General features: G+C 42.1%; 1 protein-coding gene across 2 annotated transcripts in view; it reads right to left on the reverse strand.

Moving 5' to 3' along the window:
* STPG4 (sperm-tail PG-rich repeat containing 4) overlaps positions 1–26,228 on the reverse strand; it is a 131,992-nt gene that overhangs the window by 39,309 nt on the left and 66,455 nt on the right. For both annotated transcript variants that reach the window (XM_077292240.1, XM_077292239.1), the window contains exon 5: positions 24,986–25,040. In XM_077292240.1, coding sequence (XP_077148355.1) covers positions 24,986–25,040 — 55 coding nt within the window. The remainder of the gene's footprint in view (positions 1–24,985; positions 25,041–26,228) is intronic.

A 26,228-nucleotide genomic window follows, 5' to 3' on the forward strand; every position in this document is an offset into this window, starting at 1 on the left:
TACCTGATCTGCTGCTCTGTTAACAGCCTTCAGGGACATGCTTTACAGCAGCTCCATGGACCATAAGAAACTATAGGCAGCACCTGACTCATTATCTTCTATGGGAAAACTTTCTAGGCTTGCTCTGTGACCTGTGCAGAGGTCATTACGCAGAGAGGGGATAAACTTTAATATCATCTATTGTGAATGATGAATCCTTTGTTATCTATATTTTTATGCTACCCTGCATTGTAATCCTATGTATTATTATAATGAAAAGCTTGTTAAGAAGTGATCTCTACAGGACAGGAAGAATCAGTTTATTATAAGGCTCAGTGCTTAGAGAGAAAACTGCAAGATTTCAGGATTTTGTGACTATAGATAGTGACATGGAAAATTTTAAAAAATGCTAAATTCTTAAAAAATATGATTACGGCAATATAAAACATTTATTTAAGCAGTAGTTAATTTTTCTGATGACACAAACATCACTACTGTATCGTTAGGGCGATGAGCTGTCCCACTGATGTGACCACCAGTGAGCAGCAATAGTCTGCGGTTAAGAGTTATCATATGATCACTCATAGTGTGATGTGATTTTCTCCAATGAAGAGAAGATGTCGAAAAAAATGTCTCCATTCTCTCAGTCCGTGGAAATTGGACTGCATTCAGATGTCATCCGAGTGCACACCGATGTTTTCCATCAATTGACTTGCATGGTCGAATGTGATCCGAATCGGTTCCATCTCGTGCATGCTGCGATTTTTTGCCATTCTGATGAATATATCAGGCATGTACGCGGCCCCATGCAATAACATTGGTCCGAGTGCAAGACAATGTTTTAATACATCGCGCTCCGACCGAAAATACGTCCGTCTGTACGAGCACTGAAACGGGGGAACAGTGTGAGTCACCGCCAAAGTGGAAATTAATGGAATTTCCTTATAATTCATTATTTAAAGATTCACGACGTCTTTGAAGCGTTTCTGTTATGCTAATGAACTCCCCTGCATGTCCCCAGCCAGGCGTCCTGAGCTCAGAATAACTTCACCTGTTTATACAAGTCACCTTAGCAAGTGCAAAGTTCTCCCGACGCACACCGTATCCAGCGTGTAACCATACTCGCAGTGCTAGACAACACGGAAGTGCCAGTCTGTTGCTGAGCAACAATTCAGGAAGGAACAAATTCTATTATGTGTCGGAGGATTTGAGAAAAACAAGCCCAGCGACTTATCAGCACATCCCAAGTTAATGTATAGCTGTAACATTACAATATCAGTTTATTAAAGGTGCAAAATGTAAATAAGGAGCAGAGCAGTGGGATTGCAATGCTACACAAAACAGAAAATGTCATGATAATAAAATGGGTTAAGCCAAATAGCAAATTTAGCTCTATGCCTCCAGAGATGTCCATAGTTAAATATGCACTACATTTCAGTGAGTTAGACATATGCCAGTGACCACTGAGCAGGGCTCTTCTCTGGTGACCATTTAGAAGGGCTTACCAGTGGTGATAAATAAGCAAAGTTCTTGTTTGATGACCATGGAGCTGGCCTCTTCTTTGTAGACCCTTGAGCAAACTTTTTCTTTGGTGACTATTGAGCAGGGCTCTTCTCTGGTGACCATTGCGCAAGGTCCCCTGTGACCATTGAGCTGGGTTCTTCTCTGGTGACCACTGAGCAGGGTTCTTTTTGGTAACCATTGGGCAAGGCTCTTCTCTAGTCACCATAGCGCAGGGCTTTTCTTTGGTGACCATTGAGTGGGGCTTTTCCCTGATGACCATTGAGAAGGGCTTTTCTATGATGCCCATTGAGCAAGTCTCTTCTATGGTGACCATTGGGCGAGGCTCTTCTCGAGTTACCATAGAGGAGAGCGATCCTAAGGTGACAATTAATTTGGGCTTTTTTCTAGTGACCATTGAGTAGCACTTTACATAGGTGAACACTGAGCAGGGTTATCCTTCGTTGACCACTGAGTAGGGCTCTTCACTGGTGACCAATGAGCAGGGCTATACTTAGGTAACCATTAATTTTGGCTCTTCTCTGGTGACCATTGGGTAGGGCTTTACATACAATAGGTGACCATTGAGAAGAGTTCTTCTTTGGTGACTACCAGGCATGGCTTTACTTTTGTGACAATGCAGCGGAGTGTGAGTCTTCACTGGTGACCAGTGAGCAGGGCTCTTTTTAGACGACCATCGAGCAGGGTTTTCCTTGAGTGTTCATTGAGAAGGATATGCAAATTGCCTCTTCAGAGAAAAAGAGGACTTAAAATCTATAGCGCCACCTGTTGGAAATAGCGATCCTACAAGTCACAATTAACCCTTTAACGAGTCGTGCAATATGACTTAGGATAAAAGCCAAATCAGTATCTCAATTCGCAGACACGGTGTTTCGGGCTGTTGGCCCTCATCAGTGCGAAGCATGAGAACTGATTTGGCTAGGTGAGAGGCTCTGGACATAGGTCTAAGGAGCAAGGTTTCTCCTTATGAAGAGTGACATACCAGCTCTGGCTTGTCAAGGTAAGGAGGCTTATTCGCCTTGCAATGCTCCTCTGGGAAATTTAATATGCAAATTGCCTCTTCAGAGAAAAAGAGGACTTAAACTCTATAGCGCCACCTGTTGGAAGTAGTAATCAACCCTTTAACGAGTTGTGCAATATGACTTAGAATAAAAGCCAAATCAGTATCTCAATTCACAGACACAGTGTTTTGGGCTGTTGGCCCTCGTTAGTGCGAAGCATGAGAACTGATTTGGCTAGGTGACAGGCTCTGGACTGGGGTCTAACCGTGTCTTCGAATTGAGATACTGATTTGGCTTTTATCCTAAGTCATATTGCAAGACTCGTTAAAGGGTTGATTGTGACTTGTTGGATTGCTACCTCCGACAGGCGGCGCTATAGAATTTAAGTCCTCTTTTTCTCTGAAGAGGCACTTTTGCATATTAAATTTCCCAGAGGAGCATTGCACGGCCAATAAGCATCCTTACCTTGACAAGCCAGAGCTGGTATGTCACTCTCCATAAGGAGAAACGTTACCCCTTAGACCCCAGTCCAGAGCGTCTCACCTAGCCAAATTAGTTCTCATGCTTCGCACTGACGAGGGCCAACAGCCCGAAACACTGTGTCTGCGAATTGAGATACTGATTTGGCTTTTATCCTAAGTCATATTGCACGACTCGTTAAAGGGTTGATTGTGACTTGTAGGATCGCTTGTAGGATCGCTACTTCCAACAGGTGGCACTATAGAGTTTAAGCCCTCTTTTTCTCAGAAGAGGCAATTTGCATATTAAATTTCCCAGAGGAGCATTGCATGGCGAATAAGCCTCCTTACCTTGAAAAGCCAGAGATGGTATGTCATTCTCCATAAGGAGAAACCTTGCCCCTTAGACCCCATTGAGAAGGAGTCTTCTAAGATTACCATTGAGTAGGGTTCTTTTTAAGTGACCATTGAGCTTGTTCTCCTTTGGTGACCATGGAGTAGGTGACTTTTAGGCTTATCATTAAGTTTACCATACTTCTATTTCCACTACATGAAAGGATGATGAGTTATTTGCTAAAATATCAGCTTAAAATGTGTTATCTTCCGTAATGCATCTCAAACACCTCCTATAAGCCAATTGTGAGGGTTTGACATGAGCAGCACATGAGTCCTAACGTCTATATTAATCCCGGGGATCTCGGACTCTGTAATAAGCCGTACTCTGGAGCCTAAAGGGTGTTCCTCTTAAATCATATATAAATTCCCACTGCACATAACTAGAATAACATGGAGTGAAGTGGAGTAAGATGAGTCATACAACCTATTATTTAGCTAAGCCCCTACTTAGTGGGATCCCCAGTTGTAAATCTATTGCACAGTGTTAATGGGAAGTAGAGCTTGGCCTTTCCCACAAGAACAGGATTAGACATTTACAGTAACTGCTTGTTTTATTCCTTATAGATATTCCTAGAATCCAATATACTGACAAAAATATGAAGCAAGATGGGAATATGCAATATATCTCTTATTTTATGCTTCAAAGGGAATTAGATGCAACACTTTTGTGTCCTAAAAGATGGACATTTTATATATGGGCAAAACTGAAAAATTATATGTGCAAGATTTAGGGGAACAGAGTGGGAAAAAAAATTTGCGTTACGTACAGATTAGTGGTGGAATTTGCTGCAGATCTGCCATGGAAAGGCATTGCAAATGGAGAGATTGGCAACTTTTTATTATTATTACTATTATTAGACATTTTTATGGCGCCATTTTTTCCATGGCACTTTACATGTGAAAAAAGGGCAAATATAGACAAGTACAATAAACATGAGCAAAAACAAGGCACTAACAGGTACAGAAGGAGGGAGGACCCTGTCCGCGAAGGCTCACAGTCTGCAGGGGATGGGTGAGGATACACTAGGAGAGGGTAGAGCTGGTTGTGCGGTGGCTCAGTAGGTTGAGGATCCCTGCAGGTTGTAGGCTTGTCGGAAGAGGTAGGTCTTCAGGTTCTTTTTGAAGGTTTTCATGGTAGACGAGAGTCTGATGTGTTGGGGTAGAGAGTTCCAGAGTATGGGGGAAGCACGGGAGAAGTCTTGTAATACATCAGACTTTAATACCTCATTAAGAAAAGCTAAAGCAACTGAGCTTTTTTTAATTTTTGAAAAGAAAATGTGATCATGACTGCCGCTAGGAATTTATATATGACTTAAGTGAAACATCCCTTATGCTCCATTGTACGGATTATTTCAGAGTCAGAGATCCTCGGGATTAATACAGGAGTTAAGACTCGTGTGCTGCTTATGTCAAATCTTTACAATTAGCTTATAGGAGGCTTTACTACTATCACTATTAACTACAAGAATATCCACGTTAGTTAGTCTAAGCAATCTTTCCCATGCTCGCCACATACTGCAATGTCTATTGGATTGTTAAATGTTATAATGATCGTACTTTATACTAGATTTGTTTGTACTTACCTTTAATATTCACTCCAATTTCCCCATTCAGGGTACTTTGTGGTCACTACTATCCATATAGAGGACAAATTCTTTTGCACCAGTGACGGTCCAACAGTGACATGAACAATATTGGATCAAGAATAGGAAGGACGATGACAATGGCAGGTTTTCTAAATCTGTTACTTTACAGTCAAAAACGGAAAAATGACCATAAGGAACTATATGGAGGGCCATGTTGACCCTAGGAATCGAGCGGTACTAGTAGGCATAGTGATAAAGGTTGGGATAGCCTGGAATAGGGGTATCTTTCTGCAAAATAGAGTTGGCAGGGTCAGGTTGTAGCGGAGTTAGATGTAAAGTTAATTGGGTAAGGAGATTAAGGGTGAATTTGTATGGGAGGGGGACTTAAAAATGGCAGGAGAGGATAAGGGGCAATTTTTGTTTCTTTATTACAGAGTAAAACAGTTTTGTTTTGATGTTCTTTATTGCAAGGCAGGAATCAAGCACTCCACATGTATGTAAGATATGGACCACAGCAAGATAACTACACACTATGCGTCAGAGATCTTCATCTGAAGAGGACACAACCTTCATGACCGATTTCATGCAACAACCAAGCTTGGTCAGGATGGACCAGTGTTTGCTTGGTGGTAGCGAATGGAGGCGCATAGTCAGCATTTCTCTTATTACTTGGAAGGGCCAGGAGAAGGAGAAGGGCCAAGAGAAGGTTTACTCCTGCACATCATGTAAGGTAACATTCTCCCAACTGTATGGCGGTCTAAATGAAGAGTAGCTAGGGCAACAAGTTTTTTTTTGTCCCAATATTGTTTGCCATGGGTATTTGTGCTAAATGAGTAAGGTTCACCATGTACTACCCTTTCTTTAAAAAAAAAAATAGAAAAATATAATTGTATGAAGCCTGCATCATTAGAAGCACAAAAAAAGAAACTGCTAATTTTAAAGAGCTGCGCTATTTACTAACCATGCTGGCCATGCAAATAGAAGTTTAAATCGGATGGTGGGGAATAAAATAGAGTTGATTTTGGGACAACAGGGCAAGGTAGATGCTAATGAAAGAGTTCCAAAAGTGTTGATCATTGCAGTGTTGAGTCCTGTGTAATGTATAAACCCCTCAGGTTAAGTATATTAAATGTGTTGTCTGTGTATGGGATTTATTCTCAGAATGCTAAACTAAAAAGAGAGCCATTCGAGCAGACAAAGAACTTTATTACCAACAGATATGTACATAGAAAGAAAGTTCAAAACATCTGAAGGGCAAGACCAGGAAGACATACAGTACCAAAAGATCAAAGAGATATGATGAAAGTTTCTACCAAGAGTGGGAATGTTGAAAGATATCAATGGGAAGAAACTAATTGAGCTAGAACAGGAAACATGGAAAGAATACACGGAGGACCTCTACAAGAGAGACTTAATGATACGGGAAGAAACTGAGACTGGAAATAATAGCGAACCGAACATCTTGAAAGACGAAGTCGTTGCTTCGATAGAGCTTTTGGCAAAAAAACAAAAGTGCCTGGATGTGACAATGTTCCAATAGAACTAATAAAGTCTTCTCAAGCAGACGTTGATGTTATCACATACCTGTGTCAACTGATATGGACAACTGGCAAATGGCCGAAAGACTGGACAAGATCCGTGTTTATTCCTATTCCGAAGAAGGTAGATGCTACCAACTATGGAAACTATTGGACTATTGCACTCATGCCAGCAAAATACTACTGAAGATCCTACAAAGGTGGCTACAACATTACTTTGACAAAGAGCTGCCAGAGGAACAAGCAGGATTCAGAAAAGGCAGAGGAACAAGAGATGTAATTGCTAATATTAGATGGATAATTGAAAAGGCCAAAGAATACAACAAGGAGATCTATTGTAGTCATCGACTACAGCAAAGCCTTCGGCTGTGTTGATGACCTGAAACTTTGGAATACCATGAAGAATATGAGTATGCCAAGCCATCTAATCAGCCTCATTAGGAACCTTTACATCGACCAAGAAGCAACAGTTAGAACAGAACATGGAGACACGGCATGGTTCAAAGTAGACTGAGGAGTCAGACAAAGCTGCATCCTGTCACCATTCTCTTCAATTCATATGCAGGAGCTATTTTTCAGGTAGGCTGGATTTGCTGAATAAAAAAAGACGAAATCAAAATTGCTGGAAGAATTATCAACAATCTTAAATACGCAGACGATACGATATAGCAACAAGCGTAATTGGAATGAAGGCTCGAGCATGGGACTCTTACTCAATATAAGGAATACAAAGATATTGACTACTACCAGGTACGATTGGGACACATTTGAGATGGACGCCGATGAACTGGAAGTGGTAAAGGATTTCAACCTTCTCAGATCGATGATTACTCAAGATGCGCTGACGACATCTGAAGTAAATAAAAGAATAGCTATGGACAACTCAACAATGAAGTCACTGGACAAGGTCTTCAAATCGAGGAACATTTCACTGGCGACTAAGACACACCTCGTATATACCGTATATACTCGAGTATAAGCCGACCCGAGTATAAGCTGACCCCACAAATTTTGCCACAAAAAACTGGGAAAACTTATTGACTTGAGTATAAGCCTAGGGTGGAAAATGCAGCAGCTACCGGTAAATTTCAAAAGTAAAAATAGATACCAATAAAAGTAAAATTAATTGAGACTTCAGTAGGTTACGGGTTATTGAATATCCATATTGAATCAGGAGCCCCATATAATGTTCCATACAGATCATGAAGGGCCAGTCAGGACTCTGAACATTTTTTACCTTTTGTGCATTACTGCCCTTTTCCAACATGGCGTCCTTGGTCTCATGTGCACTTGTCTTCCTGCTGTAAAACTCCACCCCAGCCTTCAGTCTGTGCTAGATTATTCTGCTTTGCATCCAGCTCCTGATTACTCCCTGGCCTTGCACCTGCACCTGCTCCTGTGAACCTGTGTTGGAGATCCTGCCACTCTGCTCTGAGTTCCTGCTGCATACACCAGTGTTCAGTAATCCTCCTTCATCTGCTGCTCGTGTTACTTCCATCTGCATTTGTTGGACATGTAAGCTGTTTGCTGCTCTGCAAAACCTGAGACTATTAACCAGCTCCCTGGTTGAGCTAAGATATGATTTGAACTGCCTTATAGCATATCTATCTGTGTCTGGACTAAGTCAAGGATCTATTTGTGTCAAGTTTCCTCAAAAATAACTGTGCTTCATAGACTTTCTGTTTGTTTGCATCTACCTCTGAAGTTTCCTATTGACTGCTGCGTTTATTATTTGCACCAAGTGTTGTGGACTTGAGTTTCTCTCTGCACCTGTTTGAATCACCGTGTGATAATATAAACTTTACCACTTATAAAACTGTGTCCTATTGTCTTGTTCCACGCAAAGAGTCTCCTGGATTATCCCCTATAATTATTATAGGGCCCCATAAGATGCTCCATACAAAATACGCCCCATATAATCCTGCACAAAGGTTAATAATGGCCCCATAAGATGCTCCATAGACACATTTGCCCCATACAATGCTGCATAAAGGTTGATGGCCCCATAAGATGCTCCACACATTATGGCCCCATGAGATGCTCCACACATTAGAGGCCCCATGAGATGCTCCACACATTAGGGGCCACATGAGTTGCTCCACACATTAGGGGCCCCATGAGATGCTCCACACATTAGGGGCCCCATGAGATGCTCCACACATCATGCCCCATAAGATGCTCCTCATATTATACCTCATGAGATGCTCCATACATTAGGGGCCCCATGAGATGCTCCACACATTAGGGGCCCTATGAGATGCTCCACACATTAGGGGCCACATGAGATGCTCCACACATTAAAGGCCACATGAGATGCTCCACACATTAGGGGCCACATGAGATGCTCCACACATTAGGGGGCCCATGAGATGCTCCACACATCATGCCCCATAAGATGCTCCTCATATTATGCCCCATAAGATGCTCCACACATTAGGGGCCCCATGAGATGCTCCACACATTAGGGGCCCCATGAGATGCTCCACACATTAGGGGCCCCATGAGATGCTCCACACATTAGGGGCCACATGAGATGCTCCACACATTAGGGGCCACATGAGATGCTCCACACATTAGGGGCCCCATGAGATGCTCCACACATCATGCCCCATAAGATGCTCCTCATATTATGCCCCATAAGATGCTCCACACATTAAGGGCCCCATGAGATGCTCCACACATTAGGGGCCCCATGAGATGCTCCACACATTAAGGGCCACATAAGATGCTCCACACATTAGGGGCCACATGAGATGCTCCACACATTAGGGGCCACATGAGATGCTCCACACATTAGGGGCCCCATGAGATGCTCCACACATTAGGGGCCCCATGAGATGCTCCACACATCATGCCCCATAAGATGCTCCTCATATTATGCCCCATAAGATGCTCCACACATTTGCCCCATTTGCTGGTGCTGCGATTAAAATAAAAAAAAATCACATACTCACCTCTCTTCGCTCAGGCCCCCGGCACTTGCGATAGTCACCTTCCACGTTCCATCGCTGCGCGCTGCTCTGTCTTCCATCCTCTGCACTGACTGTTCAGGCAGAGGTCGGCGCGCACACTAATCGCGTCATCGCGCCCTCTGACCTGAACAGTCACAGCCAGAGGACGGAAGACAGAGCAGCGCGCAGCGATGGAACGGGGGACAGGTGACTATCGCGCAATGCTCCCCCTCCCCTGATCTACTTACCTGCTCCCGGCGCGGTCCCTGGCAGCGTCTCACTGTCAGATGGTCTCCGGGAGCTGGCGGCATCAGCTGTCACGTACCGCACATTACAGTCATGAATATGCGTGCATATTCATTACTGTAATGAGCGGTACCACGTGACCGCTGAACACAGGAAGAGCTGCCCGGAGACCATCGGAGATGCAGGGACAGCGCCAGGAACAGGTGAGTATATCACAGCCGCCGCTCCCCCTCACCCGCTGACCCCACACCGACACTGACTCGAGTATAAGCCGAGAGGGTCACTTTCAGCCCAAAAAAGTGGGCTGAAAATCTCGGCTTATACTCAAGTATATACGGTAATCTGGTCTTTTCTGTAGTAACAAATGGATGCGAAACCTGGACTATAAAGAAACAAGACAAAAAAAAGAATCAGTGCTTTTGAAATGTGGTGCTGAAGAAGGATTCTATCAATACAATGGATGGTAAGAAGAACAAACAAATTTTGGAACAAGTCAAGCCAGACATATCATTAGAAGCAAGAATCACCAAAATACGACTTGCCTATTTTGGACACATCATACGAAGAGAGCAATCACTGGAGAAGGACATCATGTTTGGAAGAATAGAATGAACAAGGCGAAGAGGAAGACCAGCAACTCGATGGCTTGATACAATCAAGATAACGGAGGAGAAGACCATGCAGATCGGTCTTCCTACAGAGTGTTCATTATCAAGTTGCCACGGCATGAGATCGCGCTGAAGGCCATTATTAATAATAATAATAATAATAATAATAATAATAATATTCTCAGAGTATGGTACCTGCTAACAGTTAGAACTGTTGCTTTGCAGCGCTGGGATCAAATCCTACCAAGGACAACATCTACAAGGAGTTTGTATATTGTCCCCATGTTTATGTGGGTTTTCTCCGAGTTCTCCAGTTCCCCCCAGAGTCTTCCAAAGACATACTGATAGGGAACTTAGATTGTGAGGATGATTATGTCTGAAAAGTGTTGCGGAATATAATGGTGCTATATAAGCAAAGATAAATAAATAATCTTGTAAATTCTCCATAAACATGAATATTCACTTTTGGCTGTTTTGGCTTTTTTTTTGCACTAGTGAGAGAGGATAAAATACCCATGGCACGGCTTATCCCAACAATGGGATTGGTCTAATTGATGTGATAAGTCTAAACTATAATCTAAGTAAACTGGACACTTCACCATTAATATTCTGTAATCTGATTGTTTGCATCATTTCCTTTACCCGTTTTGTCCTTACAACAGACATTTCTATTATGATGGAGATGAATGCTCAGAACAAGGTTACTTGTTACTCGGTATTTATCTGCCTTCACGGTTGTGGCTGATAACTAGTAGAAATCCAGTTATCCATAAAAACGTTACAGCACTAAAATGACAAGTCACACACTAAAGTAAACTTCTCCTTCCAGAAAATGCGCATTTCTAATCACATTATGATATCACTTGGTTAAATGTCAGCTCTGATGAGAATGTGTGATGTGAAGTGTGGCACAAAAAAATAGAAACCGTCTTCTTCCAAAGTAAGAACGAAGAAAAAAAAAACTAGAATTAATTTCAAAGACATTACAGAAGGGAATAGAGGAAGCTTTGTACCTTGAATGCAGGAATGAATCGTAAGAAAAGCAATAATCCAGAGGAGATTTGTGTTCTACTTAAAGAGCATCACTCGCTGATGGTAAAAGTTACAGGAGATTGTGCTGCATGAGTGTTAACAACAGAAACTCATCGTGCTGCACACTGGGCCTCTGGAGACGTAATATCATATATTATGGTACTTTCTATCATAAAAATAACAACATGGAGAAATGAAAGAGACACAGAATCAGACACAGGCGGAAATTAGCGTCACAAAATGACAGTAACACCAGTGATAAAACTTATAATGCCAGGTGTAGACTTGAAGGCTATGGACACCTTTGACATGGAAGAAAAGATTTTTTACTTGTGTTAGTGGTTACATTTAGTTATAGAAAAAAAGTTTCAGTCTGGACTCTGGAAACTTCATCCGTTTTCAGACCTTCTGGTATTTTGTTTCCAACCTGCTCCTAGTATCAGACATTTATCTTGTGAGGGTGTTTCTTATTATAATAATACACACTGGATGTGAGGTCTTGTGTGGTCTGCCCTCCCTGATAGCTTGGATGCTTTTCCTCCTCTCCACACTCTGATTTGCCATGTACAATCCCCTCCCTTGCCTAACACCTCAGATACTTTTTAACACTGAAAAAAGGAGGAGAAAAGCAGAGATCCATCAGAGTCAGAATTCAGATTTTGCAAACCAGCTGGTTCAGTGAGGGACGTATACACACTCTTAAGCAGAAAGGGTTAGGACTAATTATAAAGTTACCTAAAATACAGTGCAAAGTTATTCATAGCCATTACGTCCTGGGGAGAAGGGAGCCCATGCAAAATCAGAATTGGTCCTTCCCTTATACTGATTTTCTCCTTAAGGCTCCTTTCCTTTAGAAACACTACTGCTTAAATGGAACCTGCCATTAGATTCATGCTGCCTGGACAACGGGCAGCATAAATCAGAACCTCAATATGCAACTGCAGCCTGTGATCGCTTACTTTGAAATGCTGTCAGTAAACTGGAGCAAGGTGAGAAAAGCTGGCGGTGTACCTGACCAGTCAGGTCTCTTCCTGTAGTCCCCAGTTGCCTTTTCAAACTATGTTACGTCTGAAATATTGTAGCATTTCAGAGAAAAGACATACTCACCTACTATCAGTCAGCCAGATTCTGATTCTGCCTGTGGTTCATGCAGCATGAATCTACTGACAGGTTCCCTTTAAGGAGAATCAGTCTGTAAGATCCATCATCTTAAGTTGTACCTTGATATCTGATGTTTTATTCCAGAGTAATCCACGTTTATCTTAATATGTACAGTGACATGTACAAGTTTGGTCACCCTGGGTCAAAATTACTGTTATTGTGAACACTTACAAAAGTTGAAGATAAAATTATCTCTAAAAGGCCTAAAGTTAAAGATGACACATTTCCTTCATATTTTAGACCAAATATATATACTGTATATATATATATATATATATATATACACTCACCGGCCACTTTATTAGGTACACCTGTCCAACTTCTTGTTAACACTTAATTTCTAATCAGCCAATCACATGGCGGCAACTCAGTGCATTTAGGCATGTAGACATGGTCAAGACAATCTCCTGCAGTTCAAACCGAGCATCAGTATGGGGAAGAAAGGTGATTTGAGTGCCTTTGAACGTGGCATGGTTGTTGGTGCCAGAAGGGCTGGTCTGAGTATTTCAGAAACTGCTGATCTACTGGGATTTTCACGCACAACCATCTCTAGGGTTTACAGAGAATGGTCCGAAAAAGAAAAAAAATCCAGTGAGCGGCAGTTCTGTGGGCGGAAATGCCTTGTTGATGCCAGAGGTCAGAGGAGAATGGGCAGACTGGTTCGAGCTGATAGAAAGGCAACAGTGACTCAAATCGCCACCCGTTACAACCAAGGTAGGCCTAAGAGCATCTCTGAACGCACAGTGCGTCGAACTTTGAGGCAGATGGGCTACAGCAGCAGAAGACCACACCGGGTACCACTCCTTTCAGCTAAGAACAGGAAACTGAGGCTACAATTTGTACAAGCTCATCGAAATTGGACAGTAGAAGATTGGAAAAACGTTGCTTGGTCTGATGAGTCTCGATTTCTGCTGCGACATTCGGATGGTAGGGTCAGAATTTGGCATAAACAACATGAAAGCATGGATCCATCCTGCCTTGTATGGAGCATCTTTGGGATGTGCAGCCGACAAATCTGCGGCAACTGTGTGATGCCATCATGTCAATATGGACCAAAATCTCTGAGGAATGCTTCCAGCACCTTGTTGAATCTATGCCACGAAGAATTGAGGCAGTTCTGAAGGCAAAAGGGGGTCCAACCCGTTACTAGCATGGTGTACCTAATAAAGTGGCCGGTGAGTGTATATATATATATATTTATTTACATTTTAAAAATTGCAAAAAGGAATATGGGCCGAAAAATAAGTTTGGTTACATTGCATGGTTAGTACCTAGTGGCACCCCCCCTTTTGAAAGTATCATGGCTTGTAAACACTTTTTGTAACCAGACAAGAGTTTTTCAGTTGTTGTTTGAGGGATTTTCATCCATTCTTTCTTGCAAAATTCTTCCAGTTCTGTGAGATTCCTGGGTCGTCTTGCTATTTTGAGATCTAGCCATAGATTTTCAATGATGTTCAGATCAGAGGACTGTGAGGGCCATTGTAAAACCTTCTGCTTGTGCTTTTTGAGTTTGTCTATTGTGGATTCTGACGTGCGTTTAGGATCATTATCCATTTGTAGAAACCATCCTCTTTTCAACTTCAGCTTTTTTACAGATGATGCTATGTTTCCATCAAGCATTTGTTGAAATTTCACTGAATCCATTCTTCCCTCTACCCATTAATTGTTCCCTGTGCCATTGGCTGCAACACAACCCCAAAGCATGATTGATCCAACGCCATGCTTATTGGTAAGCTAGATATTATTTTCTGAAATTCTGTATCATTTTTTCTCCACACATACCATTGACCATTGTGGCCAAAGAGTTCTATTTTAACCTCATCAGTCCACAGGACTTGTTTCCATAATGCATCATGCTTGTTTAGATGTTATTTTGCATTCTTCTGATGCTGAATTTTATGGTGAAGAATCAGGAGAGGTTTTCATCTGATGACTCTGCCATGATGGGCATATTTGTGCAAGTGTCTCTGAACAGTACAACAATGTACCACAACTCCAGAATCTGCTAAATCTTACTGAAGGTCTTTTGCAGTCAAGCAGGTGTTCTAGTTTGCATCTCTAGCAATCCTATGAGCAGTTCTCACTGAAATTTTGCTTGGTCTTCCAAACCTTATCCTGATCTCCACTGTTCCTGGCAACTGCCATTTCTTAATTACATTACAAACTGAGGAAAGGGCAACTTGTAACCGCTTTGCTATCTTCTTATAGCCTTCTCCTGCTTTGTGGGCCTCCACCATTTTCATTTTCAGAGTGTTAGGCAGCTGCTTAGAAGAACCAATGGCTGCTGTTTTTTGGCACAATGTTAGAGGAGGCTGGGTTTTTATAAAGCTGGGAAATGTGCATCACCCGGCCTTTCCGAATAATGATAGTGATCAAGCCATAACACTAACAGGCTAATTAAGGTCTGAAACTTTGGTCAAAGTTATCTGAGCAAGCAAATCTCCAAGGGTGCCCACATTTTTTGCATTGGCCCATTTTCTTTTTTTGTAATTATAAAAGAAATGACTATATATATATATATATATATATATATATATATATATATATATATATTGCTTAAAACACAAAGGAAATGTGTCATCTTTATCTTTAGACCTTTAAGAGAACATTGCTTAACTGTTCACAATAACAGTAATTTTGACCAAGGATGCCCAAACGTTTACATGCCACTGTAAATGAGCTGGTAAGATCTATGGGCCAAACATAAATTTCCATGAGAATCTGCATCCAGAGCTTATTTTAAATGAAAGAGGGCATTAGAATCATAGAATTTTAGAGTTGGAAGGGACCTCCAGGGTCATCGTGTCCAACCCCCTGCTCAATACAGGATTCACTAAACCATGTCAGACAGATGTCCGTTCAGCCTCTGGCTGAAAACTTCCATTAAAGGAGAACTCACCACCTCTCGTGGCAGCCTGTTCCACTGATTGATTACCTACCTTCACTGTCAAAGTTTTCTAATATCTAATCTGTATCTTCTCCCCTTGTTTGATTCTATTTTCATGTTTCCATGTGCAAATCAGAATAATGATGATCCCTCTACACTGTGACAGCCCTACAGATATTTGAAGACAGTTATTAAAGGGAACCTGTCACCCCCAAAATCGAGGGTGAGCTAAGCCCACCGGCATCAGGGGCTTATTTACAGCATTCTGTAATGCTGTAGATAAGCCCCGATGTATCCTAAAAGATGAGAAAAAGAGATTATATCATACTCACTTGGGCGGGTGGTTTGATCTGGTGGGCGTCGCGGTCCGGGGCCTCCCATCTTCATAGGATGACGTCCTCTTCTGGTCTTCACGCTGCGGCTCCGGTGCAGGCGTACTTTGTCTGCCCTGTTGAGGGCAGAGCAAAGTACTGCACTGCGCAGGAGCCGCAGCGTGAAGACCAGAAGAGGACGTCATCTGATGAAGATGGGAGGCGCCGGACCAGACCGCGACACCCATCGGACCGAATCGGGACCGCCCCTGGGTGAGTATAATCTAACCTCTTTTTCTTATCTTTTAGGATACATCGGGGGCTTATCTACAGCATTACAGAATGCTGTAGATCAGCCCCTGATGCTGGTGGGCTTAGCTCATCCTCGATTTGGGGGTGACAGGTTCCCTTTAAGTCCCTTTGAGCCTTTTGCTTTGCAAGCTAAACATTCCTCGATCCTTTAACCATTCCTCGTAGGACATACTTTGCAGTCTGCTCACCATCCTGGTAGCCTTTCCTCTAGTTTTTTTTATGTCTTTTTTAAAATGTGGTGCCCAGAACTGGACACAGTATTCCAGATGAAGTGTGACCAAAGAGGGGGATAATTACTCACCTGATCTAGACTCTATGCTTCTCTTAATGCATCCTAAAACTGTGTTTGCCATTTTTTTGCTGCTGCATCACACTGTTGACACACATGCTGTTGCTTAGTTCTGTTCCTCCCATTCTGTAGATGTCCTTTTCATTTTTCTTGCCCAGACGTAGAATCTTGCATTTCTCTGTTAAATACCATTCTATTAAACGCTGACCATTATTCAAGCTTGTCTAGATCCTTCTGAATCCTTTCTCTGACTTCTCTACACTGTGTTCCAAATTATTATGCAAATTGGATTTAAGTGTCATAAAGATTTAATTGTTTTGTTTTTCAAATAAACTCATGGATGATATTGTGTCTCAGGGCTCAATGGATCACTGAAATCAATCTTAAACACATGTAATTGGTTTTCCAGGTGATTCTATTTAAAGGAAAACTACTTAAAAATGATGTTCCACATTATTAAGCAGGTCACAGTTTTCAACTAACATGGGAAAGAAAAAGGATCTCTCTGCTGCTGAAAAGCATCAAATAGTGTAATTCCTTGGTGAAGGGATGAAAACATTAGAAATTTTCCAAAAACATAAGCGTGATCATCGTACTGTTAAGAGATTTGTGGCTGTATCTGAGCACATATGTGTTTGTGGTGATAAAGGCATAATGAGGAAGATTTCTGCCAGGCAAGTTCATCGGATTAAGAGAGCAGATGCTAAAAAGCCATTACAAAGCAGCAAACAGATATTTGAAGCTGCTGGTGCCTCTGGAGTCCCTCGAACCTCAAGGTGTAGGCTCCTTCAAAGGCTTGCTGTGGTGCATAAACCTACTATTCGGCCACTCCTAAACAGTGTTCACAAGCAGAAATGGTTGTATTGGGCCCACACATACATGAAGACTAATTTTCAAACAGTCTTGTTTACTGATAAGTGTTGAGCAACCCTGGATGGTCCAGATGGATGGAGTAGTGGATGGTTGGTGGATGGCCACCATGTCCCAACAAGGCTGCAACGTCAGCAAGGAGGTGGAGGAGTCATGTTTTGGGCCAGAATCATGGGAAACAGCTGGTAAGGTGTAAAAATGACCTCTGCAAAGTATATAGAGTTTCTGACTGACAACTTTCTTCTATGGTCTAAAAAGCAGAAACGTGCCTTCAGGAGCAAAATCATCTTCATGCTGACAATGCCCCATCTCATGCTGCAAAGAATACCTCTGAGTCATTGGCTGCTATGGGCATAAAAGGAGATAAACTCATGGTGTGGCCACCATCTTCCCCTGACCTCAACCCTATAGAGAACCTTTAGAGGATCATCAAGCAAAAGATCTATGAGGTGGGAGGCCGATCACATCAAAACAGCAGCTCTGAGAGGCTATTCCAACTTCATGCAAAGAAATACAAGCAGAAACTCTCCAAAAACTCACAAGTGCAATGGATGCAAGAATTGTGAAGGTGATATCAAAGAAGGGTCCTATTTTAACATGTAACTTGGCCTGTTAGGAGGTTTTGGAGTTAAATAGCTTTTTTGTTCAGTGAATATGACCTCCTAATGCTGCAAATTCCACAAATGAGCATTTTCAGTTCTTTAAAACATATCAAATGTCTAGAAATTCTACTGTGCATAATAATTTGGAACAGGGCATCTTGAGTTTTTATTCATTTTGGAGATTATACTGTTATCATTGGGAGGTTTCTTCAATAAAATTTGATGTATAATCTAACGGGTGATGACTTTTATTAGACAGACTGTCATTTGCACCGACCGTTTAGGAAAATCTGATAAAATGTAATTTGCATAATAATTTGGAACATAGTGTAGTATTAGCTATCCCTCCTATCTTTGCATTGTTTGCAAATTTTATTAGTGTACCTTTAGTTCCCTGGCCTAGATCATTTATAACAATGTTGAGCAATAATGGGGCCAGGACAGAGCTTTGTGGAATCCCCAGTGTGAGACATGTAATGACTGATAGTTTGTTCTCATGATCTACATGTCATGTCTGTCACTGGTAACGTCCCCTTTCATGTAAAATAAGCTCTGGAGGCAGATTCTCAAGGAGAATAGTGTCCATACCATAGTCTGTTTCAGAATAAGACATCGCATTGCAGAAATCAAGGTATTGTTTTATTCAGCTTCCTATAACCTGCATGCCCATATAGACGAATTAGGAGGGTTGACCCTACTAACAGATTCCCTTTAAACTAATACCCATTGATAGTGCAGTACCTGAGTGCATGAAATATGGATTTCCTTAAAATATTGTGTCATACACCATGACTCTTCTCTTAACGGCTCTTTTTGACTTGGTCACGATGGCCATACTCCTTTCCGTGGACCACTGATAAATGGACATTGCTCATGTATGGTCAAGAATATCTAAAACTCTCTTCAAGGAAGTGTTCTTGTGAATTTTCCTGATTTACATGTGAAGATCTGGCAAAGTTTGCATTTTCAAGTGCTGTGGCCTGTTATTCTGAGTGACAGCTGGAAAATGATGGCACTTCTCAATCACTTTTTTTTTTAGTGAGAATCTCCTTTAGGAAACTATGGATCACTGTAACACTGACAGAAGTTGTAGATTCCTCTCACTGACCTAATGAAAGCGAGTTGTACCATATCAGCAAGATGGCAGGCAAGTTATATCAATGTGTTTAGTTTGGAGGTCAAAGCTCACCTAGTCGTACACAAAATGCATGATGAGGCACATGCCGTTAGGGTCCACCAGCTTAACTTTCCTTCATTGCTACAAAATACATACATACCAGGGATAGAATTGGGCTCTTGTACAAGAACAGTACATGGGCCCTTTGCCGTCCAATAATGTGTATGTGAGAAAAGCTGTTTAGTACTTTGGAGATGGAAGTTGGGGCCACCTTTATTTCTGTATAGCTTGCACCAATGGTATGTCCGCCCCTGGTTCATACCATGAATTTTTCAGATAGATTCCACCTTGAACCCACCTAAAAAAGCACTTAAAAATGCTAAAAAGAATCGACATACGTAGAGTGATCTAGTAACGACTAGCTGTGCACATGTGTAGTCTTTTGTAACTTTTTTTTTAAATCCGTAAAGTGGCTTAAAGTTGTGACCTAACAAATCTTCTGGCAGTTTCCACTTGAAAACAGCTCACTATTAATACATACAATTTGTTAAATAAAATGCTGGCGGCTAAGTCGCTGCAAAAGACATAAATAGGATGTAAAATAAAATGCCGCCGCAGGAAAAGCTCAGAGAGTGAACTGCCGCCGTGTTCATATACTCTCATATGTCATCACGGCAATATTCTCCGCTGGCTATAGGTCTGCACTGGAGTTACACCATAGTCCTCATGTTCCATGGTCCTTTATTTCTGCTATAACACAGGTATGATGGCTTTCTGCTTGATCTTAGGTGTTATAAATGTATAGCAGTGTATAAATAATACTTGGCGGTTACACCATTGACTTTTCCCTCCGAGCCAGTTAAAAGGGTGACAATAGGGACGCCCGGAGCTAATACTCCCTGAGCTCACAAACAGCAGGTTGTGGAAAAGGGAACCATGGATACCCTGCGCGCGTATCAAGCAGATGTAACCTAAACCGTGTAAGGCAAACAAATCTAAAATTTCAATGCATTATTTACCTAATCCTTGCGTGTGCGAGGCAGGAATGGGCTTGACGGCAGACAAAAAAGTGTGTTTACCGTACAGGATTATTGCGACATGTTCTATATGTTTGACTGTATGTATGCGTATGCGTCCTGCATGTATGTATGCATGTAGTTTTGTGTGTGTGTATTAACCCTTTAATGTAGTATGACCATTAGCCCAGAACAAAGTAAATTTGGCCATACACAATGAATGTTCTCATTTCAATAGGACCGGACAGCTATCCGTTGTGTATAAGGGTCTCCATTACTCTCCCCCGTTAACATATGCAGGGGACAGATGGATTTTAATCACCCAATCATTTTGCTTTACAAGTAGTGTTGAGCATTCCGATACCGCAAGTATCGGGTATCGGCCGATACTTGCGGGTATCGGAATTCCGATACCGAGATCCGATACTTTTGTGATATCGGGAATCGGTATCGGGATTAATATCAATGTGTAAAAGAAAGAATTAAAATAAAAAATAGGGATATACTCACCTCTCCGATGCAGCCTGCACCTTACCGAGGGAACCGGCAGCCTTCTTTGCTTAAAATGCGCGCGTTTACTGCCTTCCGTGACGTCACGGCTTCTGATTGGTCGCGTGCCGCCCATGTGACCACGACGCGACCAATCACAACCAGCCGTGACGTAATTTTCAGGTCCTGAATGCCTAATTCTAGGCATTCAGGACCTGAAAATTACGTCACGGCTGGTTGTGATTGGTCGCGTCGCGGTCACATGGGCGGCACGCGACCAATCAGAAGCCGTGACGTCACGGAAGGCAGTAAACGCGCGCATTTTAAGCAAAGAAGGCTGCCGGTTCCCTCGGTAAGGTGCAGGCTGCGTCGGAGAGGTGAGTATATCAATATTTTTTATTTTAATTCTTTATTTTACACATTAATATGGATCCCAGGGCCTGAAGGAGAGTTTCCTCTCCTTCAGACCCTGGGAACCATCAGGGATACCGTCCGATACTTGAGTCCCATTGACTTGTATTGGTATCGGGTATCGGTATCGGATTAGATCCGATACTTTGCCGGTATCGGCCGATATTTTCCGATACCGATACTTTCAAGTATCGGACGGTATCGCTCAACACTATTTACAAGGGAATCTCATTCACCACTAAATGATCTCAGGGCTTACTCGGTTCAGCTTCCTGCCAAGTTAATTAAGACAATCATATTCCAAAAGATCCGAGGCGCCAGATTCTTTTCTGCCTGGAAACTTAAGGGTTTTTTTATTTAAAAAAATGCATAACTAGGTATTGTTACAAAGAATAAGAGTAAAGTTTTACATGAAGAAAAGGATCTGGTGCTTCGGTTCTTTTGGAATATGATTGGAAAATCCTTTTGATATGGGCCGCTCTCAGAAGAATCTGGCAGCAGCTTCTACCCTTGTTCTGCTGAGGGCAGTATTTGGCAGATATACCATATATCTAATGTGTACGGCCAGCGTTAATTTTCTTTTTTAATTGAGTCTGCATAAAATGATTGTGCAGACTAAGCACAGGCACTAAGTATACCCTTGGCATAACTGCACCTTCCCGCCTACTTGGTTTCCAACTATGTCCATTTTTTTCTGACCCTTGTAAAGCCAGAGTTGTCAATCAAGACATGATAGATGCAGAACAAGTACAGTAGATGGGAAGATGCCCCAAACAGCTCGGCCACTCACAGGGCGCACCGAGTACCTGTGCTTGGTTGGAACAGTCATTTTGTGCTGACATTATACAAAAATAGTTGCAATCTGTCGTGCTAAAGGATCTCCATGTGAAATATATGAAATATGAATAGCAATACAGCTTCTGAATATTAGGAAAAAATTATATGCTTTGCACATAATTTGGCCAATTTATGTCTGCCCATCAACCAACGTCAAGGTGATCTCAAAAACTGATGGGTCCCTACTTATCAATGTGAATACCTCTCTTAGGCTGATGTCTGAATTCCTGGGTGAATGTGAACACCTCTCTCAGTAAAGCCTGCATTTATAGGTAGGTAGGAACCTGCTGTAGTTAAAATCCGCCACATGTCGAAGGGCAGAGTGCTCGGTCAATAAGCTAACATACAAATAACAAAAGACTGACTGGCACATCCAAGCTAGTGTGATTAGGTGCATTCTAAGGGTACTGTCACATTCTGCAACTTTCCAACGATCACGACCAGCGATACGACCTGGCCGTGATCGTTGGAAAGTCATTGTGTGGTCGCTGGGGAGCTGTCACACAGACAGCTCTCCAGCGACCAATGATGCCGAAGGCCCCGGGTAACCAGGGTAAACATCGGGTTACTAAGCGCAGGGCCGCGCTTAGTAACCCGATGTTTACCCTGGTTACCATCGTAAAAGTAAAAACAAAAAAAACAGTACATACTCACATTCCGGTGTCCTTCAGGTCCCTAGCCGTCTGCTTCCCGCACTGACTGAGTGCCGCCGTAAAGTGAAAACAGATCACAGCGGTGACGTCACCGCTGTGCTCTGTACTGCCTTACGGCCAGCAGTCAGTCAGTGCGGGAAGCAGACAGCGAGGGACCTGAAGGACACCGGAATGTGAGTATGTACTGTTTGGTTTTTTTTACTTTTACGATGGTAACCACGGTAAACATCGGGTTACTAAGCGCGGCCCTGCGCTTAGTAACCCGATGTTTACCTGGTTACAAGCGAACGCATCGCTGGATCGCTGTCACACACAACGATCCAGCGATGACAGCGGGAGATCCAGCGATGAAATAAAGTTCCAAACGATCTGCTACGACGTACGATTCTCAGCAGGGTCCCTGATCGCTGCTGCGTGTCAGACACAGCGATATCGTATGGATATCGCTGGAACGTCACAGATCGTACCGTCGTAGCGATCAAAGTGCCACTGTGAGACAGTATCCTAAGAGCAGCTACCTCCATATACAATATACAAAAAAAAACAGCTTGGATGTGCCAGTCAATCTTTTGATATTTGTAAGTTAACTTACTGACCAAGCACTCCGCCCTTCATCATGTGATAATTTTAATTACAGCAGATTCCTACCTACCCATAAATGTAGGCATTACAGAGAGGTGTCCACATTCACCGAGGAATTCAGACATCAGCCTAAGAGAGGTATTCACATTGAAATGTAGGAACCCATCAGTTTTTGAGACCACCTTGATGTTGGTTGATGGGCAGACATGAATTGGGCAAATTATGTGCAAAGCGTCTAATTTTTTTCCTAATATTCAGAAGCCGTATTGCTATTCATATTTCATATATTTCACATTAACATGGTTTAGCACGATAGAGTGCAACTTCTTTTGTATATTATATATGAAGGTGGCTGCTCCTACTATTCACCTATTCACACTAGCCTGGGTGTGCCAGTCAGTCTTTTGTTATTTTGTGCTGACAGCCAGACTTTCTATAAATACCAGAGTTTTACAGTGCATTGACTTTACATATGCTTATAATGTGAAGAAGCGACGAACGCGAAACGTACGTTGAGGAAAGGGACCAATGCCAAGGCAGGACTCCAAGCATGGGTAAATAACGCTAATAACACGGACAAGTTATTTTTGCAATTCCAGCAATATGTCCAAGCATAGGCTTTGATTAATGCATCTAAGTGAGTTTTATCATTTCTGTCTGCCAGCATGAATTATTTGTTGCCCTTTAGGACAGCATAGTGCTATTTGGCATTTGGTTGGGAACTTAACACATACCGTATATATATTTTCATCAAAGCCACTTACTATTGGCCACGCCGTCTCTTTTCCTTTGTGGTGCTTTGGAGGTCAGATGTCAGCAGTAGTGTGATGACATCAGAAGTGTGCTGACCTCATCACGCTGCTGCACGCTGGGTCTGGGGCTGATGGACCTTCCTTTGCACCAGTCCTGGCGCCACAATGTTCAAATGTACTCGTGGCAGAAACAAGCAAATACATTTGAATACAGGAAAAAGGAGTCCATCCTTCGGTGGGCCAGATGTGACCCTTGGGCCATATGTTGTGCAAGCTTGTTCTATGCCAATCATAAAAATAGGAATGAAAAATAAAGCATTGGGTCCATTTAGGTTGTGGGGTTGTGTATCAATTGGGGAACTGCAGGGGTCAAGATTCAGCCCAGATACTGCTAGGAAATAAATACAGTATGTCTAATTCTGTATGAATTACTTTAAGTAGCTTTATCTTAGACAAACCTTATGAAAAAATAAATTATATATATATATATATATATATATATATATATATATATATATATATATATATACACACACACACAATATTTAAGTACAGAGACATTCATATAGATAGAGTGAGGTTATGCACAAGTTCTACAACTTCTAAACTTTACACCTGGTAAAACTGACACTCAGAGGGACTTGGAGTTATTTGTAGACAGTAAACTTAACTTGAGCAATCAGTGTCAGGCAGCTGCTGCCAAAGCAAATTATACTGTGTCATAAAATGTGCTGTGTTTCCTTAGGCATCTGGAAAATCATGTTTTATTAGGGTTCTTTCTCACTGTGTTTAGGCATCCATTTGGTGGCCTGGCGCCACGTCTGACTCCCCACTTTCCCCCGCAAAACGGTATTTGGACGTACGGGCCATAGACTATAATGGTGCTGGCAAAATGAATGTATGCTCTGCTGTGCATCATTTTCGAGCATTTACCCCTACTGTAGGCTGACGTAGTAGACTGTGTCTGAGTGTTCGCATCCAGTAGGCGTATATGCCCAAAAAATGATGCACGGCAGAGAGCACGTTCCGTCTGCCGGCACCATTATAGGCTACGGCCCTATATTTCCAAATCCTGTTTGCGGGGGTTTGGATGTAAGCTCAGAAGAGGCCACTCAATGAGTGCCTGAACATAATGTGAAACCACCTTTAGAAACATATTTTTAAGTGACCACTGGTATAAAAAAACTGAACTATTCCAGTTGAGAACACACAGTAACCTTTCCAACTTTGCTGTGTAGACTGTGAAGGGTCAGCAGAGTAATTTCAGTATCACTTGAGGTTGGGGACTCGACCCAAGACTAATGGAAGGGGGTGAAGGAAGGCAAGCAACCTATTGTCCCAGACATTCAATGGCAGCTAAGAAAATATTACATTACTTACAGGAATAAAGTGAGTTGTGGGGAATCTCTGTACTGTGGATCGAAACATAAAATGCCTGCAGGGATAAAACAGAAAATGCCAGCTTGGTATGATTAGCGAACACACCGGTGCAGAACAGTAGATGCACAAAGACAACAACTATGCACACCGTTAACAGGTCAATTGTCTTAATGCCTTACCCTACATTGCTCTCTGTGAAAAGCACGAGCTACACCTGGCAATAATTCTAGGCTGCAAGGTGTTCACTGTGATGGCAACAGCAAAAATAGATTTCATTCATCAATGAGTCATTTTGGGACTTGATGCAGAAGAAGCTGCTAATATTAGAGAGGATACAACACCAGACCTATTGTGCCCACACCCAGAGGGGGAGCCACAGGGGCTAATAGAACCCCTGGCAGCAGGAGCTAAGTTTCCCTGCAGCACTCCCGCAGGAACAACGAAGCATTGCGCCATGCTCATTGAAATCAATAAGTTATCCATGTATTGCATAATGACCATACCAGGTCCTTCGAGGTTCATTCACATGTCCGCTTTTTCCACGTATGAAAAAAAAACGTACGGATTGTTTTGAGCAGAGTGTTTTCCGAATGTCATCCGTTATTCTCATATGCGGAGAAATAAAGAAATAAAAAATCCACACTCAGGTATCATCCGTTTTTTTCACACGCCAGTGACTTGTATTGTTGATTTCGAGCCGCTGCAGTTCCACTCCAATAATCAAAGGGCTGACCTGCACTACATCACATAACCTGCAGACCGGTGTGGCACTGTCCATTGTTAGATGACAACAGCTTTGTTTTTCTAGTACTGCACAACCCTATTAAGTATTTATTTCAAAAAGGGATTTATTAAAACTAGAAGAATGCAAAAATTGAACAGTTACTTAGAGCAACCAAGTTTAAATTTGAGCTAAATTTGGATTAAAATGAATTTTCCAAAAGGCCCCAAAACTGAGCTCTTCAATGTGATTGGTTGCTAAACCTCTATGATAAAAGATCCTACAGGTTTTGAAAAAACATGGCCGCTATCCTCCAAAACACAGTGCCACACTTGAAAAGAGCTGAGCTGCAGACACAACCTGTGGACAAGTGTGGTGCTGTTTTTGGAAGAATTCAGGCATGTTTTTCTAATCCTGTGCAAAACTGTAAATGAAATACATTAGCGGCTTTCTTTATTGGCCTGCCGCGATAATTCATTTCAACTGTATTTTTTGGGGCTTTAAACTTCGGCTTAATATTAT

This window comes from Ranitomeya variabilis, chromosome 2 (genome assembly GCF_051348905.1).
Source record: "Ranitomeya variabilis isolate aRanVar5 chromosome 2, aRanVar5.hap1, whole genome shotgun sequence".
Lineage (NCBI taxonomy): Eukaryota > Metazoa > Chordata > Amphibia > Anura > Dendrobatidae > Ranitomeya > Ranitomeya variabilis.